This window comes from Sus scrofa, chromosome 14 (assembly GCF_000003025.6).
Source record: "Sus scrofa isolate TJ Tabasco breed Duroc chromosome 14, Sscrofa11.1, whole genome shotgun sequence".
Classification (NCBI taxonomy): domain Eukaryota; kingdom Metazoa; phylum Chordata; class Mammalia; order Artiodactyla; family Suidae; genus Sus; species Sus scrofa.
The window spans coordinates 35315596-35333971 of record NC_010456.5 but is presented as its reverse complement, the minus strand read 5'-3'; the positions used below and the strand labels follow the sequence as shown (position 1 = coordinate 35333971).

The 18376-nt window shown below is 40.8% G+C and overlaps 1 protein-coding gene across 4 annotated transcripts in view; it reads right to left on the bottom strand.

Annotated features, from left to right (window-relative positions):
* FBXO21 (F-box protein 21) overlaps positions 1-18376 on the bottom strand; it is a 41252-nt gene that overhangs the window by 20888 nt on the left and 1988 nt on the right. For all 4 annotated transcript variants that reach the window (XM_005657308.3, XM_013990332.2, XM_013990333.2 and 1 more), the window contains exons 3-9: positions 16896-16990; positions 10269-10390; positions 7652-7798; positions 7226-7362; positions 5917-6053; positions 1558-1737; positions 332-464 (exon numbers count right to left, since the gene is read on the bottom strand). In XM_005657308.3, the coding sequence (XP_005657365.1) occupies positions 332-464; positions 1558-1737; positions 5917-6053; positions 7226-7362; positions 7652-7798; positions 10269-10390; positions 16896-16990 (951 nt within the window). The remainder of the gene's footprint in view (positions 1-331; positions 465-1557; positions 1738-5916; positions 6054-7225; positions 7363-7651; positions 7799-10268; positions 10391-16895; positions 16991-18376) is intronic.

Below are 18376 nucleotides of genomic sequence, written 5' to 3'. Positions count from 1 at the left end.
ACAGCTGGAGGCTGAACACTGAAAGTTCTGCTTCCCCTTGCTGAGGAGGGTGACTTGGGGCCCCAGTGGGTGAGGGGTAGGGCAGAGGCCTTGTGGTTCTGCCAGGTTAAACCACTGACCAAAGAGAGAATGGGCAACTCTGGACAGGATAGCCAATTCTTAGTAGAATAAAAGGAGACAAAAAATTCTATCAGTGGGTCATAACTGGGAAATTCTGAATAAATCTGTGTTTATCCCTCATGTCAATACAAAGATAAACTTGTATGAGCCGCCTTTCAATTAGGATTTCCCTCGCTAAGGCAAGTGCAAAGCATCAAAGTAAAATAATTACCTTCTCTGGCCAGATGCCTAGGTGGAAGTAGAGCCTGGCCTGGAGGAGGAGAAGCTGCACCTGGTCCGGGTACATCGCCAGATACAGATCCAGGGAGTCTCTCAGGAGCTGGTATGACTGGTCGATGCCTTCCCTGGGGGAGGGGAAATCAATCCTGTTGTATTCTGTTTCTTCTGAGCTAAGACCCTCTTTTTCAAGGCCCAGGTTTTATAAGTAACTGACTCAAATCCCACACGTTTTCTGATTCTGATACTTCTGTTTAGCATAGTTATAATGTTCTTAATAAGAAAATACACAAGAAATATAAATTTTGTACTCCAATAAGTTAAAATCATAATTGCTTTCCTTAGGGAGTCACCTCACTAACACTGTACATAATGAAAAATGAATTCTGAATGGGTGGAGCAGAGAGGACTTTCAGGGCTGTGAAACTGTTCTGTGTGATACTCTAATGGTGGGTACATGTCATTACAAATTTGTCATAATCCATAGACTGTACACGGCCAAGAACCAACTCTAATGTCAACTATGGGCTCTGAGTGACAACGATGTGTCAAGTTGGGTTGATCAACTGTAACAAATGCCCCCCTCTGGTAGGGGATGTTGATATGAGGGAGGCTGTGGGTACCTGGAGGTAGGGTGAGGGTCGGGGGTAGATGGGAACTCTCTGTACTTTCTGCTCAGTTTTGCTGTGAACCTAAAACTATCTTAAAAAAAGAGTCTATTAAAAGAAAAAAATCTGCCATTAGATAGAGAGCTATTACTACAATGTACAATTTTCTATTTTCCCTGTAAGACAAACTTCCTTAGTCTCAGAAGGAAGACAGTTTCATACCTGTGTTTTCTTTTTAAGTGACAGAAAGGTATAAATGAAAAGATAACAAAGCACTAGGATGTGAAAAATAACTGCTTTCAGTTTAAAACATCCTTGTTATTGAAGAATGCTTTCAGAGTTCACTAAAGAGAACGTGTCCAAGTCCACGTCCACTGCAAAGATCTCAAAGAAAAGTCACTTAGTGCCTTTGAAGTCTAGACTGCATTATGTAACGGGAACCAGTTTCTTCCCATGGTGGGTGGACAGCTATGGCGGTCCCACCCGTGCCACACAGCCTCTGACGCTTCTCAGTATCACGGGGAGGCTCACTAAAGAAAACTCTCTGTAAGGCAATCGGGGCCTCCAAAGATGCGCACTCTGTAGAAGGACTGGAAAACCAAGAAAACCTTACCGCTTTCCCAGGCTTAAAAGGTTTCCCACCATTCGCTGCAGCACCTTCTTCACATTTACCACCCCATAGAGCGCTGCGGTCACATGCTGGCCAATCAGGTATTCACATTCTTTCACTGTCAGCTGCTTGCCTTTTCCAAAAGCATCTATGTAGATGTAGTCAAAGATGTCCAGGGTCGCCCTACCCAAAGAGTGCATGTAGTTAGTCGCACCTTATATTAAAGCTGAATGAGTCAGCTGAAAATCCCAATAAGTAGCTCAAATCAGAGGCTGAATGTTAACACAGTGACATTTCTACTGAAAATATCAAGATCTTGTCCAAAGTTTAAAATCTGACCTTTATCCATGCTCTGCAGTGTTAAGACCATAGTACACCGATATTTAAGGAACAGCACACTTCTATGCCATTTACCACGGTTTTTTTTTTTCCCCCTGTACCTCAGGCACATGAAAGTTCCTGGGCCAGGGATCGAACTGTGACCCAAGCTGCTTCAATGACAATGTCAGACCCACTGTGCCACAAGAATGTTCCCTAATATAGTCTTTTAAAGAGATCAACCTAAAACTCACTGCCAGGCATATCTCTCAGAAGTGTGGTTAAGAAAAGTATTTATGGAATGCCTGAGGCAGTCTATTAATTCCACAGAGTAGCAGTGGTTAATGTCTATGGATCTCAGGGCCCCTGGAGCCGCAAGGATTCTGGCTTCAGCTCAGCAGATGCATTCAGGTGGTCAGAGGGCTGCGAGCCCACCTGTGGCTCAGGCTGGGCACCTGCTCCAAACCACAGAGAGCTGTGTCCCTAGCCTCCTGCCCCCACTTCTGCTGTGGCACAGCTTTCTAGGAACCGGGTGCTTGTACATGGGGGTGGCCCATGCTGACAGGCAGGGAGGCGGCCACAGGCAGAACGTTCTCCCCACAGAACCTCTAACTATACTGCATTCACTTTATGAGGACCTCTAAGGGATCGAGGTGGGTCTCTGTTTCAGGGATGTCCATGTTTTAAGTTCAGTCAGATTTCGTCCTTGAATCACATGAATAACCCATCTTTAACAAGACACATAAAATGTTCCAGAAATAAGGCATGCTCTTCAATCTTTTTTTGAGTCTAGGAGAACCACATAGATGCATACAAGTTTACAGGCAAAAGTCCTAAATAAAATGAGCAAATCAAATACAGCAATGTATTATAAAACTCCATATGATTAACTTAGATGTACCTCAAGAATGAAAGGAAGACTGAACCCCCAAAAAATTTCAGCACATGCAGATTAAAAGAGAAAAACGATATGATCCTATCTGTGGACACAGAAAAGAAATTTGGAGAAAGAATCCTAATTACTAATAAAACTCTTAGCAAATTAGGACTTCTAGAAGGCAGCTTTGAGAATCTCAATGAAAAGTACTGCTCCCAAACATTGCATCTGAGTTGAAATTTTAGAGTCCCACCCAAGGCAGAGTGCCTGCCATCACTGTTTTTATTTGCTTTGTATAAGAGGATCTGGCCAGCAGAATAAGTCACAGAGGCAAAAACATACAAGGGCTGGAGTTCCCGTCATGGCTCAGTGGTTAACAAACCCAAACAGTTATCCGTGAGGATGTGAATTCGATCCCTGGCTTCGCTCAGTGGGTTAAGGATCTGGCATCGCTGTGAGCTGTGTTGTAAGTAACAAATGTGGCTCGGATCCTGCATTGCTGTGGCTGAGGAGAGGGCTGGCAGCTGCAGTTCCAATTCAACCCCTAGCCTGGAACCCTCCAGATGCTACAGGTGTGGCCTTAAAAAGACATATACAAAAACAAACAAACAAAATTCCAAGGGCTAGAAGAAAAATAAGAAATAAAACTGTCAAGATTCAGATAATATGACTGTCTACATAGAAGAGTCTAAAGAGTTAACAAATTATTACTACTACTAACTGATTCACCACAGGAGCTGATGAGCAGACCCAGATCTAAAGATCAAGCATGTCCCTGTACACTAGCACTATTTAGAAAGCATAATTTAAACAACCATTTACAATATCGACAAAAAGGTAAGGTACCCAGGGATAAATCTAACAAGATGTCAAAGGGCTCAATGCAGAAAATCATAAAATTTTTACCTTTTTAAGGACATTAAAGAAGACAAACATAGAGGGAGATATGTTCACAGACAGGCAGACAGACAGACTGAGCACACTGGCCATATTGATCATGTGAATCCATGAATCCAAAGGCGCTCCTGGGCCAGCTGCCAGCCACACAAGCCTTCTAGGGACCTGACACACAGACATCAGGCTAAGAGGAGTCAGGGCAATGCTGAAGGGTTCTGTGGGGGTCTCGCCCTACCAGTCATTAGGATTAATGATAAATCAATACGACACTGTGGCCTTGGTGCAGACACAGACACACTGAGGGCATGAGGGGTGGGGTCCGGCAAGGACAAGGAGGGATTGCAGCCCAGCCCCCTGGCTAAGGAAGAGGCTGTGTGCTCCCCCGCAGGCCAGCCCTGGACTCAGTGTCTGTATCGGCTGGGTGCTTTGGGGGCTAACAAATCATTTGCCTGAAGCTGAGGAAGGAAAAATGATCCTGTGACTATACACAAATGCGCCCAGCAATGTCACTGTGATAAATAATATGGCAATTGGTGTGTTTTCAATGCTTTACATCAGGCAGAAATCCTTGGTGGACTATTATACAAGCATTTAAGTATATTTTAGAGATATTTCGGGAAATTGGATAGGTTATTCAGGGAGGGAATGGTCTGAAAAAGCACTTTCTCATTTAAAATAATGGAAAATGGGTGCCTGCTATCCAAAAGGAAAACCATCCAATACATTTTTAGAACAGATTATATTTGGAGAACAAGGGAAGCCTGTACTTAGTATTTAAGGAAACATACATATGTAATGAAATATAAAAATCTGCATGGAAATAACAAATACTTTCAAACTAACTGCTGCTTACTTCTAGAGAGAAGGGGAGGGAGAAAGGGATAAGGAAGAATATTGAGGAGGCACTGACTTAGAGCAGTGTTTTATTTCCTAAACCCAGAGGTGGAAATATAGGGGCCAGCATCAGGAATTCCATCAGGTATGTAAAGTATTGTGTTCTCTCATTTGATTCTTCAAACTACTTCATAAAAAAAATAGTAGCCCCATTTTAGAGAGGAAGCAACTGAGGCTCAGAGGAAGCTGAGGTCTGAACCCAGTTTAACTCAAAGCTATCTTCTATCACTCTGCTCATCACTCCATCAAAGGGTACCACAGCTGGTCATGAGAATGTCGTCACAAATGACAGGATGTAACTAAGTAACTTAGTTTCTTTTCCCTCTAGATGGCACTTTTAAAGAGAAGATAAGAGCTCCCCCTGTGGTGCAGCAGGTTAAGAATCTGACTGCAGTGGCTTGGTGGGGGCGGAGGAGGGGGGGTGCTGTGGAGGTATGGATTCGATCCCTGGCCTGGCATAGGTTGCAGCTTTGGCTTGGATCCAATCCCTGGTCCGGGGACTTCCATATGCCGTGGGTGCAGTCATTAAAAAAATTTTTTTTTAAATAAAGAAAAGGTATCTCTACCTATTTGATGAACTACTCTTTCAAAAAAGCTAGACTATAGGAGTTCCCATTGTGATTCAGCAAGTTAAGAACCCGACTAGTATCCATGAGGATGTGAGTTTGATCCCTGGCCTTGCTCACTGGGTTAAGGATCTGGCATTGCCATGAACTGTGGTATAAGTTGCAGACACGGCTCAGATCCCACATGCTATGGCTATGGCATAGGCCAGCAGCTCCAATTTGACCCCTAACCTGGAAACTTCCATGTGACAAAGGTGCAGCCCTAAAAAGCAAAACAAACGAACAAACAAATAAAACTAGACTACAGCTGAAAAGGAGCTTTATGTCCAACAGGAGTGCCATGGCTGAGAACTTGAATATCTGCTTTTGCACTTGGATCAAGAACTGAGCTGCCCGCTCTCTCCCCGCTGCCTCTCCCTTCCCCACCCCTCTTCTGTAGGAAAAGGGAAGCCAGGGGAGATTTTATGGAAGACTGGAAAGTAAGAGTTTCTTTAAGAACTCTTTGTACTGATTTGCTTTGAAACAAAGGGACTGTGAGATTCACATAAGACCCTGAACTCTTAGTCCTGTTCTTTAAAATGAAATGTTTTCTCTAAGATAATTGGAGATTCACATGCAGTTCTGAGAAATGAGACAGAAAGATCCAGAGTACCCTTCTCCCACTCGTAGATTACTGACTTGGATACAGTCAAGAGACAAACCAGTTCTGTCACCACTCTTGTCCCCCTTTTATGCTCTTGTTGAGTTACTTCCTCTCAACACAGTGGCTATGAATCCACAGGAAATCACAACATGTCATAGATGGCTCACCCCTCTGCACCTTGGCACCACCTTAGTAAGAAGTGACTGGGGAAGTTGACAGGTTCCAGTGGGACCCCCAGCTGCCGGGCAATGGTCAAGTAGAGCAGAGACATGCTGATTGGGATTCCTGTTCTGCGGATTAAAACCTAGAGGGAAAAAAAGGGCTTTAGCTTCACAGAGATGAACCATACCTTCTCACCCCTTCCACACATGTTCTTAGTGGGCACCTACTGTGCAGCAGGTGCAAGGATGGGCTTTGAGGCTTAAGCGGTTTATGTAGATCAGGGCTGTTTGGACTACAGTTCACAAACCAAATGGAGCCTACTACCTATTTTTGGATGGCCTTCAGAAGGAGAGTTTTAATGTTCAAAAAAAGTCGAAAGACTACTATTTCATGAAAACATGAAAACTGTAAGAAATTCACATGTCCACATCCACATATAAAGTTTTTTGGAACACAGCCCACTCTTCTGTTTGTGTATGGTCTGTGCCTGCTTTTACATGACAAACGCAGAATTGAGCAATAAGGATAGAAGGCATATAGCGTACAGAGCCAAGATAAATCACTATCTGGAAAAAGCCTTCGGATCTGAGTCCTTCTAGGAAGGAGTTAAGGCCATTTCAAAACAAGTGTCTAAGATTTGACAAAAGAAAATATAGGAATTCCCTTGTGGTGCAGTGGAAACGAATCCAACTAGGAACCATGAGGTTGCAGGTTAGATTCCCTGTCCTCGCTCAGTGGGTTAAGGATCTGGCATTGCCGTGAGCTGTGGTATAGGTTGCAGATGAGGCTCGGATTCCACGTTGCTGCAGCTGTGGTATAGACTGGCAGCTGTAGCTCTGATTTAACCCCTAGCCTGGGAACTGCAGGTGCAGCCCTAAAACGACAAAAACAAACAAAAAGAGAAAATACAAGTCTCATAGAGAGCAAGAGAATAGATATAAAAATGGAGATAAGCAAGAAATAAGTATCAACGACATAGCCAGTCATATATTTCTTCCAATCTTCCCAGAGGCCAGTGCAAAAAGACCTGGTTTCACAGATTAGTGTTTGAAAGATACAAGTTGACCACATCTAGTCAGAGAAATACTTATTTCTAGTCAGGAATTTATCTCAAGGGTTTTCAGACAGAGGATGCTCTGTGATGAAGCACATAAAATCCACAGCAATATCCTCATAGTAGAGGCAAAAATAAGCTTCACTGGACATTGAGACATGAACAAAATCTAGTACTTGCCCTCAAAAAACTACAATTTATCAAAGATAAGCTTAATATACCTATATCATTATTACATTTTCTAATACACCCACATTTACCTGGTGCATATACAGATTTAGGGCATTATAGTAATCCATCCGGTTCCCCTTGAACTTTAGTTGGTCATAAAGGACGTAGTTAATGGCATCCAGCACCTGGCTCTGGAGTTCTATTTCCATTATCATGGCGGATTCACCTGAAACAGAGACCTGCTCTGAGGACACAAGCACAAATAAGCTTGCGACCAGTGTCCCAAATAACCCTGAACATGCAGACACTGGCAACGCCTTGAGAAAATTCATCAGGTGTTGACAATCCAAGATGGACATGAGAATATGAATTTGAAGTGTTTCACATTATCCAGGTGAACACGTAGTCTTGTCATCAATTGCTTTTGGGGGACATAATGGGAACACACTCCCAAATGAACCGATTACTTCAGGTTTTGTTTTGCAAATACAGCTGGATCCAAAGCAATTCCACACCTGCCTTGAAGGCCAAGCTGGGGTGGCGACTGTTTATGCCCCGGAGGGTTTTGCAAACAAGCTCCACGATGTTGTCAATCTGGGCCTGGATGTCTTTGAGGCTGATGTCGGAGAGAGGATTGCAGTACTGGTCAATATAGACTGCCCCTGAAAGGAACAAGAAGTACTAAATAAATTCCTACTTTCACCTTTTCTTTCTTAATAGTGATCATTCCCCCCAGACTCCCAGGGCCAGAGCTCTTTGTACCACCCTCCAGATGTGCTTCCTGTCTTGGATGCCAGGCCTTGGTGCTAATACACCAAGAAGTAACATCCTTACAACAAAGGAGCTTATGGTTCATTATGATTATTATTATTAAACCAAACCTTTCTCAGACATCATAGACTCAAAAACCGGATACACGTCCCATTTCCGTATTCTACTACTAAGAGAAATAAATATCATAGAGGAGATCTTTTCAAGCTACTCTCCCTAATTTTCTTAGAGTTCAAAATTCAACAACTCTGAAAACCTAATAGTATAAGACAGTTCTTTACTTTAAAAAATGTTCAAAGCCCTCAATGACAGATATGCAGTTCAATAAAGCATTCCTTTGAAAGGTGAGTCAGTACATGGACTTTGGAGATGTCTGGACTTTGAAATCGGATACATGGTTACACTCAGGAAACCCAGAGCTAAACTTGTTCAGAGCACACCAGAGACACTGTCTCTTGATCACTACTCTTCACCACCTTAGGTCACTTTTCAACCTAAGACCCATAGGGTTAACTTGCTCATCTGTTACAGGACATTTTCACCTCGGCAGCTGTAGAGTCACTTTAAATTCAAGAGGTCTCAAACCAGAACCTACACCCCAGTGGGTATCAAGAGATCTGGCTCCCAGTCCTGGTTTTGGGGACTGGCTACTGGCCTCCTTGGGACTGAGTTCCCCTACCTGCAGCTGAAGGAATGCATGCTGCCTGTCTCTGCAGCCTGTTCTACCCTACTGCCGCTCCCTAGACTCTGTCAATGGTGAGATGATTCTAGTCAGTCACTGAAGATCAAAACCCTGCAGTCAACTTCTATTCACTCAGCTACTTAAAAACCTCCAAGAGCTGATGGGCTGCTTGAAAATTATAATATTTGAAAGATGAAAGAGAAGTAATTATTTTCATAAATAAAGCTTGTCAAGTTATTCCTGACTGTGGAATAAACAGAAGAAGCCTCTCAACTCCAGGATGGATATGGGAAGATTCCAGGGTGGTGAGGATATTTTATTTTAATGAACTGAAGCAGATCCTTCATTTCTTTCTGGATGGTATAATCAACAAGATCAATCAGTAAGAATCCACTTGGCATAGTGGAGCATATCCTTATCATAACATAAGGACAAGGAACATAAGAAACAGTGACTATTGGAGAAACAACCTGCACACACAGGAAGCAGAAAGGATGCAAAAAGGTTTACTAGCCACAGCTACTGGATTAGATCTGAGGCAGTAAAATCTGCAGGTGTTGAAATCATCAGAGAAACTTAACACAAGTGAAACTTGCAATGAACTTGGAGAGTGAGTAGATTTAAGGGGGAATCCAAAGGAAAAGTGGTACCACGGATGAGGAAGGGAAGCCAGGTGTATCTGTAGGTGCTGGTGAGGATAGTGGCCTGGCTGGAGCAAATGGGACACTCTGGAGAGTAATGAGGAAAAGGCCTGAGTGAATAATGCAGGTCACTGACAATGGGCAGAGATTTAACCAAAAAAAAAAAAAAAAAAAGGAAATCAGCTGGCCACATTGCAGCCTCCCATGGAGTGCTGAAAAGTCTGGGTTTCAGTCTGGGCCAGCACTGTATGTTGGCTGATGAGGGCAGGAGGGGGTGATGCCTGCAGTACCTAGAAAGCTGCTGCTGGGAGGTGGGAATGGCCTGCAGCAGAACAGAACAGAGACATGACTATGAGAAACACTAGAAGGGGGGAAAAAAATCAATGAACCAGGAAAATCACTGGGAGTAGGGAATGAAAGTGAAGTTAGAGTCATATCTATATTTCATAACCATAATTTATGAAAGTATTTGTGTAATATGCTAGGAATTTTAAAAAGTCTTCAAAAAAAATCCAGAAGTCACATTCTGTTCTTTTTCATTAGTAGGAATGGAAAGTTCTTCCCTTCATCTTGCCTGTCTACTTCTTTCCACTCACTTCTCATCATGGTCGAGCCGACTCACTGACATGCAAGAACATCTTGTTCTCGTTAGAGTCCAACCAGAGAGGTTAAGGGATTTGCTCGAGGTCATATGGAGACAAAACTGGACACATTTATTTCTGATTTGGAAATGAGGCTTCAAAGCTTAGAAAAACAGGAAATTAACCTCATTAGCTAGCATATCTGCCTCATGCTTTGAACTGAGGGAGCATCTTGAGAAAACACTGTCTCTTCAGCTGATAGCTCAAGATTTTGACAAGATCTTAGCTCTAAATTTAATCATTTTGCCTACGTAATTGGTCAGACCATAGAACCCAAACTCCCGAAGACCACGCAGCATGGTTTACTTTTCTACTGGTTTTTCATGAGAGACACTTTCCACTGCTGTTCTGAAGGACAATTTAGCTGTCTATCAAAATATCAACAGTGAAGTCTAACCTTCAAGATATGATTCATAGTCATCAGGCTGCTGAAGAAAAGCCTTAAGATTATTTAAAATTTTCTGTTGTCGTAGGTAATAAAGAATTTTTTTGGCGTAGTATTTCCAGGTCAGAGCTTTTCTGGAAAAAACAAACAAACAAGCAGGAAGTCAATAAGAATTAAGATACGAAAACTTTCAATTATCCATTTTTCACTTTCCACTAATCATACCATTTTCAGAGTCCACTTAACAAGAAAAGTATAACTGGCTCACAAGCATATAGTACTTATTACCATGGAAGCAGACAGTACAACTTAGGACTTGGCATGGGTAATTTAAGACCAAATTAGCCATGTTAAAATTTAAGAAACAGTTATCCACTTGGCTTCAGATTTACTAAAGGAAATGAGAGAGAAACCTGGAAAGCGAGGGCAACTCTGTGAGTCTCAGCAGACAGGAGTGAGGCGTTTGGAACCTCGCCCGCTGCTTGGCACCTGCCAGGGGTAACTCAGGCCTCGGGCTGCTGCCTTTCTCCTTCAAGACTTGCTGCCCTCTCATCTGGTTTCATGGCTTCAGATACTGTCCATACTCACAACCTCCAGTTTCTCTTCCAGAACAGATTTCTCCCCCAAACTCCAGACCTGTATATCCAACTGCTACAACCACATCCCACCTCAATATCTGGTGAGACCCTAACTTTCTTTTCCCGCTAGACTCTTGCCAACCTCAGATAAAGGCAACTCCATCACTTCACTTAGGCCAAACCCTTGGAGTCATCCTCGACTCCTTGCTTTCTCTCAAAAGCCATGTTCGACCCATCTGCCACTGCCATCAGAAATGTAAACATGTCTTCTAAACCACCACCCTCGTTTGTCTGTTTCATCCTCCTTTGAACTTTGCTCTCACCAGTCTCTGTTTAACATGGTAGCCAGAGGGCTCCAGCTGACATGTTAAATCATAGCACAAAAATCCTCTGACCGAAATTCTCCAAAAGTTTTCCACCACACTCAGAGTAAAAAAAAAAAAAAGCCCTAGTCCTAATGATGACCTACAAGACCCTTTAAACTCTGCCCTGTAACCTGTCTGACCTAGGTTCCTATATCCATCCTTCTCCCCACCAAGTCTAGTCACCAGTCATGCTGGCTTCCTGGCTGTCCCCTCATCACACCTGGCTGGAGCCCACCTTAGGCCTTAGCACTCAGTTCCTCCAGACTGGAACATTCTTTCCCTGGAGAGTGGCAATCTGAGCCCTCGCCTCCTTTTAGGTTTTGATTCAAACGTCACTTTTAGTAAGGCTTTCTTCCACCACTCTATTTTAAATTGTACCCCTCCCCCCAACCCCCATTCCCTCACCCTCTTTCCTGGTTAAGAGTTCTCCATAGCACTTCTCACCTTCTAAAATAATATCTTACTTTAAGCATTTCTTTTCTCCACTAGAGTGTGACCTCCATGAAGGCAAGGTAGTTTTGTTTGTTTGTTTTAAGTGTTGCTCATTGCTCTATCCCCAATGCCTAGAAGGGTGTCTGACACACAACAGATGCTAAGCAGACATTTGCTGAGTGAGTGAAATTCTTCACCAGGTCTCCCAAATACACAAGGGATTATGGGAAGTGGAGAGAGACAATGATTAACCATTAACTTATCTGTCTGGCTTCATAAATAAAGGACTATCCAATCTTCAAGAAGTAAATCAAAATCAGCAGAGCTAGGTATTTACCAGCTTTTTAACCTTTGAGTTGTAAAATAGAGCAATCTAGAAAATCACAAGAAACAAATGAATAGCTTAATGAATTGCTATAAGGAAAACACCCTTATATCCACCACTTGGGGCCAAAAAAACAGAATTCTGCAGATACTCCAAAAGCCCTCCATGGGCCCTCTCCTCCCCTGGTGACAAGGATCACACCTCAATGGTTACCACTACCTTGCTTTTCGCTACAGTTTTCACAAATGTGCATCCCTAAACACTCCAGGCTGGGCTGTTCAGACACCTTTTAAGTCTCCTGATTTACACGATCCCCTTCATCACTTTTTCCCCTTGTATTTTATTTGTTGAAGAAACCTGGTTGTTTGACCTGTACTTTCCCATAGTCTGGAAGCTGTTGACTGCATCCACATGCTGTGTAGTTTAATAAGTTCTTCTGTCTTCTAAATTCCTGCAAATTGGATGTAGAGGCTTGATCAGATTCAGATTCCATTTACTTGGCAAGACAACTTCATAGGTGGGAGTGCGTTCCATAAGGAGGCAATCGTGCCTGGGTTGGCTCCTTCTGTGATGTCAGCAGCCATTGCTATTCAAAGGCCCAGGTCTGTTAATTCATTAGAGGTCATAAAGTGATGATATTCTAATTCAATCATCCCTTTTCATTTATTAGCTGTAATATTTCTACAAAGAATAATTTCCCCATATCTACTATTCAGTTCCCCAGAGGTACAACATATAAGAAAGGCAGGATAAATGCTCCTTTCCTTTTGTCATTTTCCAAAACAATTATTTGGACTGTTATTATCCTCCAAGGGTAACCAACTAGTTGTTGTTCAGTATTATTACGAATTTATGGAACTAAATATATTTGATGTGTTTCAATCCATTCTAGTTACTGAACCCACTGACGCTCAAATCATCACATCTTTGGCCAAAGGAAGCCTCTTCATGTTGGCCCCTGAATACTTCTAAATGGAATATTGTTACTTCTCTTGCTATCTAGTTCAGGCTTCTAATATGCTTCCAGGGTCATCCTTTACATTTCTTGCTCTGGACCCAGAATCAGCCATTTCTCCCAAAATCCTGGGCTCTTTTCATGGGAAGCAGTATGGAGACTACAATCTGGGTACTTGGAATGATCATTTCTACTAGGTTGGGTAGTGTTTCTAGACCTTTTCAATGAGCAGAAATAGCAAGTCTAGTGTATAAGTGTGTGTTCACAAAAACATACACATACCTACACATATTCAAATATAAAACATCTCACGAGTTCATATTGACACACCTAATTCAAATTCAGAACATACAGTTTTTAACTTCTTCTATTTTATATCTGTTTCCTTTTTTCTTCCAGGAGAATCCTGCTTCTTCAGAATACCAGGGATGAATTAGAATATCACATAATCACTCATTGCTTTATTCCACATCTCACTCTCTTACACACACCCACACACACCAGCCTCAGAATAACAAGACCAATATTCCCATTACTGTGATGATTCCTGCAAACAGCTAAATATTTTTGCTCATGTTCTCCCCCACTCTCCACTCACTTCTTTCAGACAGCTATACTGTATCTACATTATTAGGGCTTATGGCCATTACATATAATACTTTCTCCTCATCAACTGTCATTTGGATTTAATTCTACAAGTAAGTATGTACTTAATGCTCACCGATAGTCCTTATATCAGTGTCTCTCTGGTTATTTTGGTTGGCTGAAGCTCATTTTCTAGCACATTTCTCAGGTAAGGCTCAAAAGTCCCTGTGATCTTACAAGTGGGTAAGTTTCTTCACAATCCTTACACTTGGAAGTCAGTTTGGCTAGATATAAAAATCCTTGGCTGACATTTTCCATCCTTGGGTATCTTAAATGTGTTACTCTTTTTTCCCCCCTCTGGCATAAAGTATTGCTGTTGAAAAGTTTGATGATATTCTGATTTGTTCTCCGTTATAAGCAGCTTCGTCTTTTTCACTTAGATCCCCAAAGGACTTTTTTGCCTTTAAAATCCAGTCGTTTTACTGGAACATGTCTCAGTGCTGGTTATTCTGGGTCAGTTTTTCCTCAGGTATAGTGTACGCCCTTTTAATACGTTGCTTCAAATCTTTATTGTAGGATGTACTCTTCTTTAAGATCATGTAGAACATCATAAATGCTGTTTTCACATGTCCAGGGATTGGTGCCTTAGCATTTACGGAAACTACCCTTCTTCCCATGCTTTCCATATCCAAACAACAAGCATTTGCCAGGAATGAATACAGAGTCCTTCATGAAAACTGGCACCTCAACACACTTACAAACATGAGAGTATTCCCTATTATTAAAAAAAAACTCTAAGTTAAAAACATTTGCCAGGCCCAAGGGTAACATTTGTAACATTTTATTTCTAAAAAGACTATAATATACATTTTTACTAGGTGTGAAGATTTAATATTTCTTTTTGCCAATCTGATAAGTAAAAAAGCAGTATTTCCTCATTAGTTAACATTTCTTTGAAGAGTGAATTTTTTTTTTTTTAATTGCAGTACCTGCGGGATATGGAAGTTGCTGGGCTAGGGAATGAGTTGAAGCCACAGCTGCAACCTACACCAGACCTCTAACCCACTGCACTGGGCTGGGGATTGAACCTTAGATGCCAAAGAGACAACACCAGACCTTTAACCCACTGTGCCAGTGAATTTAGCTCCAGTGACTTTAAAGGTGTTTTCACTTGGCTGCCAGTCACTTGGACTTGCTCTTCTGAGAATGTCATCCTTCTTTGTACATTTTTCAATTTCTCAGAAAATTTAAGGAATCTACTGAGTTTGTTTATGGTTTCTTTAGTCATAGAAGTCTATTTTTTAAATTGGAAAATCATTCGTTTTTATTTTTTTACTGCATTATCAGTCCTGGTTAAGGAGGTACCCCTAGATTGCACATGAAGTCTCTTATTTTCTTGAAGGATTTTCACTGTGATATTTAAAAATGTTGGTTAATCTCTTGGAATTTAATTTTTGTATAAGATATATGTTTTATTTTCTTACAGATGGATAGTCAGTTGTGCCCAATACCATTCATTAAATAAACCATCTTTTCCCCTCTGAGTTTAAATATACTAAACTGGGATATGTTTTTGAATTATTCTTTGCCACTGATGCAGCTATCTATTTTTATTCAAATAATGTGTTGTTTGATAAGAGGTAGCTTTATAATATGTTCTAATATCTACTAATGCATGTTTCCCATTGTGATTACTTAAAAATTGTTTTTTCTGGCTCTTGTAAATTTACTCTTCTGTATATATTTTATGACAATATAATCCAATTAAAACAAATGAAACTCTCCCCTCCCAAAACTCTTGCTGGATCCTAGCTGGAATGGCATTATGTATTAACACTGGAAGAATTGACATTTTTGTGATGGTAAGTCTTCTTATTCAAGGACATGCTAAATCTTATGTTTTTCAAATAACATTCTATAGTTTAACCTAGGAAATCCATTCCCAGGAAGCTATCAGAAAAGAAAGCATTAGAAACATCACCCTCCACAGTAACACAAAATAGAGAAGAAAGTGGTTACCCATCAATAGGGGGACAGTTAAATAAATTATGGTATATACTACAAAACAGTATGCAGCCACCAACAAAAGTGAATTTGATTTTTAAGAGCTGATTAGGATAGATTTCCACAAAGTAATGTTGAATGAGGGGGAAAAGTTATTGAGAAGTACATATTATGTGATCTAAATTTTGTAAAGTAATGATACCACTCCATCCCCCTGTATATCATATTAGCATGGAAGCATATAACCTAGATTGTCATCATAAATTATGGGAATGGGGTCAGGGAAGGCCAATAAAAATGGAAGAAGGGAGGAAGGACAAAACAGCATAAATAAGAAAAAGACAGTTTGCATTAAATATCAAAACAAACCCCAAAGGACTGATAAACTCAGTACGTATGATGTAACATTTACGAATTTAAAAGTCTATGTGTATATATGTAAAAGAGATAGGTTGACTTTTATTTTTAAGGCTGCACAATACTGACTATTAGATCACACTTAATTCATTTATAGATAAACCAAAATAGAAACAGAAAAATGACCTCTGCATCAGAACTCATCCAAGGCCTAGAATAGTGACACATCTTACCTCTCCCTCACAGTTGTTCCACTGATAGATAGTTCTCTCTCCTAAACCCCCTTGAAAACAATAAGAACAATGTCTTATGCCTTGTTTGTGAGATGTTTCACAATGATTTCTCTGAAGATGTTAAACTAGCACTCATCTTCCATCGTTAATAAAATTTCCAGAACTTTTAGAGCAGAAAATCTTTTTCATAGGTAAGTTAGGCTGGAAGCCAAGTCATCTTTCTGGTAAACTGGAAATTAACCTTCAGAAAATATAAGGCATAAAAGAATTTTAAGCAACAATCAAGAGATAATGGATTCCTCTTGATTGAGAGAGATAAAAGCAAGGCTCAACCAAGTATCTGTAATGTTCATGGGCGAAGTAGATTATTTCTTACCATAATCCAGAAATTGTAAAATATTATCCATTAAATTAAGACATACACGAGAAACTTTTTTTTAAAGAATTCAATTCACGACAGGCAAATCTGGTGGTGGTAGGTGAACAAGTGACAACGAAGAAAGGATAATTTGTATTAACCAAATGCCATAATAGATACAAGTGCCCAGAGTACAGTATTTGACCCGAAGGAGGACTAAACATGAATTCTCCCGAAAGGATTTTTGAACTGTTTCTTTGCATATCAATTGTCTTGGTGTAGTTACCTTGTACAGAGGAAATTTTTCAAAAATCTAACTGTAACAACATGAATGTAACATGAAATATTTGGAAATGTGTCCCACAGTTCAGCCACATACTAATTACAGCAATTAACTCTGGGGTAATTATTAAAACAAACAAAATCCTGGATAAAACTACAGCTTACCTTCCTTCCATATTTAGGATACACACCAGTTCATCCTCAAAAAATATCTCTGGTCCCTCAAGATTCTCAATGTCACTAAAACCGTTACAAGGGACCTATGAAAAGACACATACAAAGAGGCTCAGTAATGAGTAATAATGTCATCGTCATGCTCACACACAAATCTGAGTTGCAAACAAAGCTGCTCTTTTTCACAGAAGTGGTAACACCTCTCCCACACTATCTTGCACTGCCCACCCACTACGGGTGGAAAGCAACCTGTGGAGTAACAATAGTTTGTTCAGATCATACTGTTAGTTGTAAATGACTTACATCTTCAAAGACTGGAGTTTCTGAAAGTGATAACTCAGTTCAAATGTGAAGAAAAATAACTCTGAAATCAGGACCAGAAACACAAAATCTCCTAATTAACAATAACTATTCTGTGCAGTCTACACTGAATTCAACTAGGAGTGGAGGGCCAGAGAAGTCCAGTGCTTCAGGCGACTCTTGACCCTTTATGTTTTCCCCTCTGTAAATTGAGGGGGTGGTACCAATGAGCTTTAAGATCCCTTCAGCATAAAATTCTACTACCTCTCCCACTTTCCTTTTTCAAAGTAATCAGGAAATTTCATGTCAACCTGTACACGCTGAGAACACAGAAATACAAGGGTCCTGAGCCAAAGTAATCATCCACCCACAGATCAATCCTAAGTATGCTCCTGCTATGTTCAAAGTCCTTGACACACTTCTAATCAAGCAGAGGTGCAGGGAAAGAGGGCACTGAGGGAAAAACACAACAATGCATCATTATTAGACAAAGGCACAGACAGTGAAAATTGCACACAAAACCAGCTGCGACTATTAACTAGAGGTCGCAAACTAGTAGCCCACGTCCAAGGGCATCAAATACATCCGGCAATATGTGTGGGCAAATCCATTTAAACCAGTATGGAAAATGTGTGGTATGAATGCTTTTAGCTAGTGCATGGCTTATCCAAAGTAGGATATACATTTTGTTCACTCTAACATTTAAGAAACATTTACTTATAGAAATGAATTACACTAGGGAATATCTAGTTTTAATTTCTATGGGGGAATAAGTTCAAATTTACCCAAAGCCCAACTTTTCCCTTTCAAAACTTGAAAAGCCATGAAAACATTTCAAATATATGAACTCCATTAAATAACAGTAATTAAAATTAGAAAATAGGGAAGTTCCCGCTGTACTGCAGCAGGATCCAGCTTCGTCTCTGCAATGGCATAGGTTCAATCCCCAGCCTGGCACAGTTAAGGCTCCAGCATTGCCACAGCTGCGGCATAGGTCGCAGCTGTGGCTCGGCTTTGGTCCCTGGCCTGGACACTTACATATGCCAAAAAACAAAAACAAAAATAAACAAACAAAAAGAATTAGAAAACAGGAATCAAACTTCAGTAAATGAGGATATTAAAATAAATCAGATCCGTTTCATTTCTAGACCTCCAACCAAAAATAAACTTAA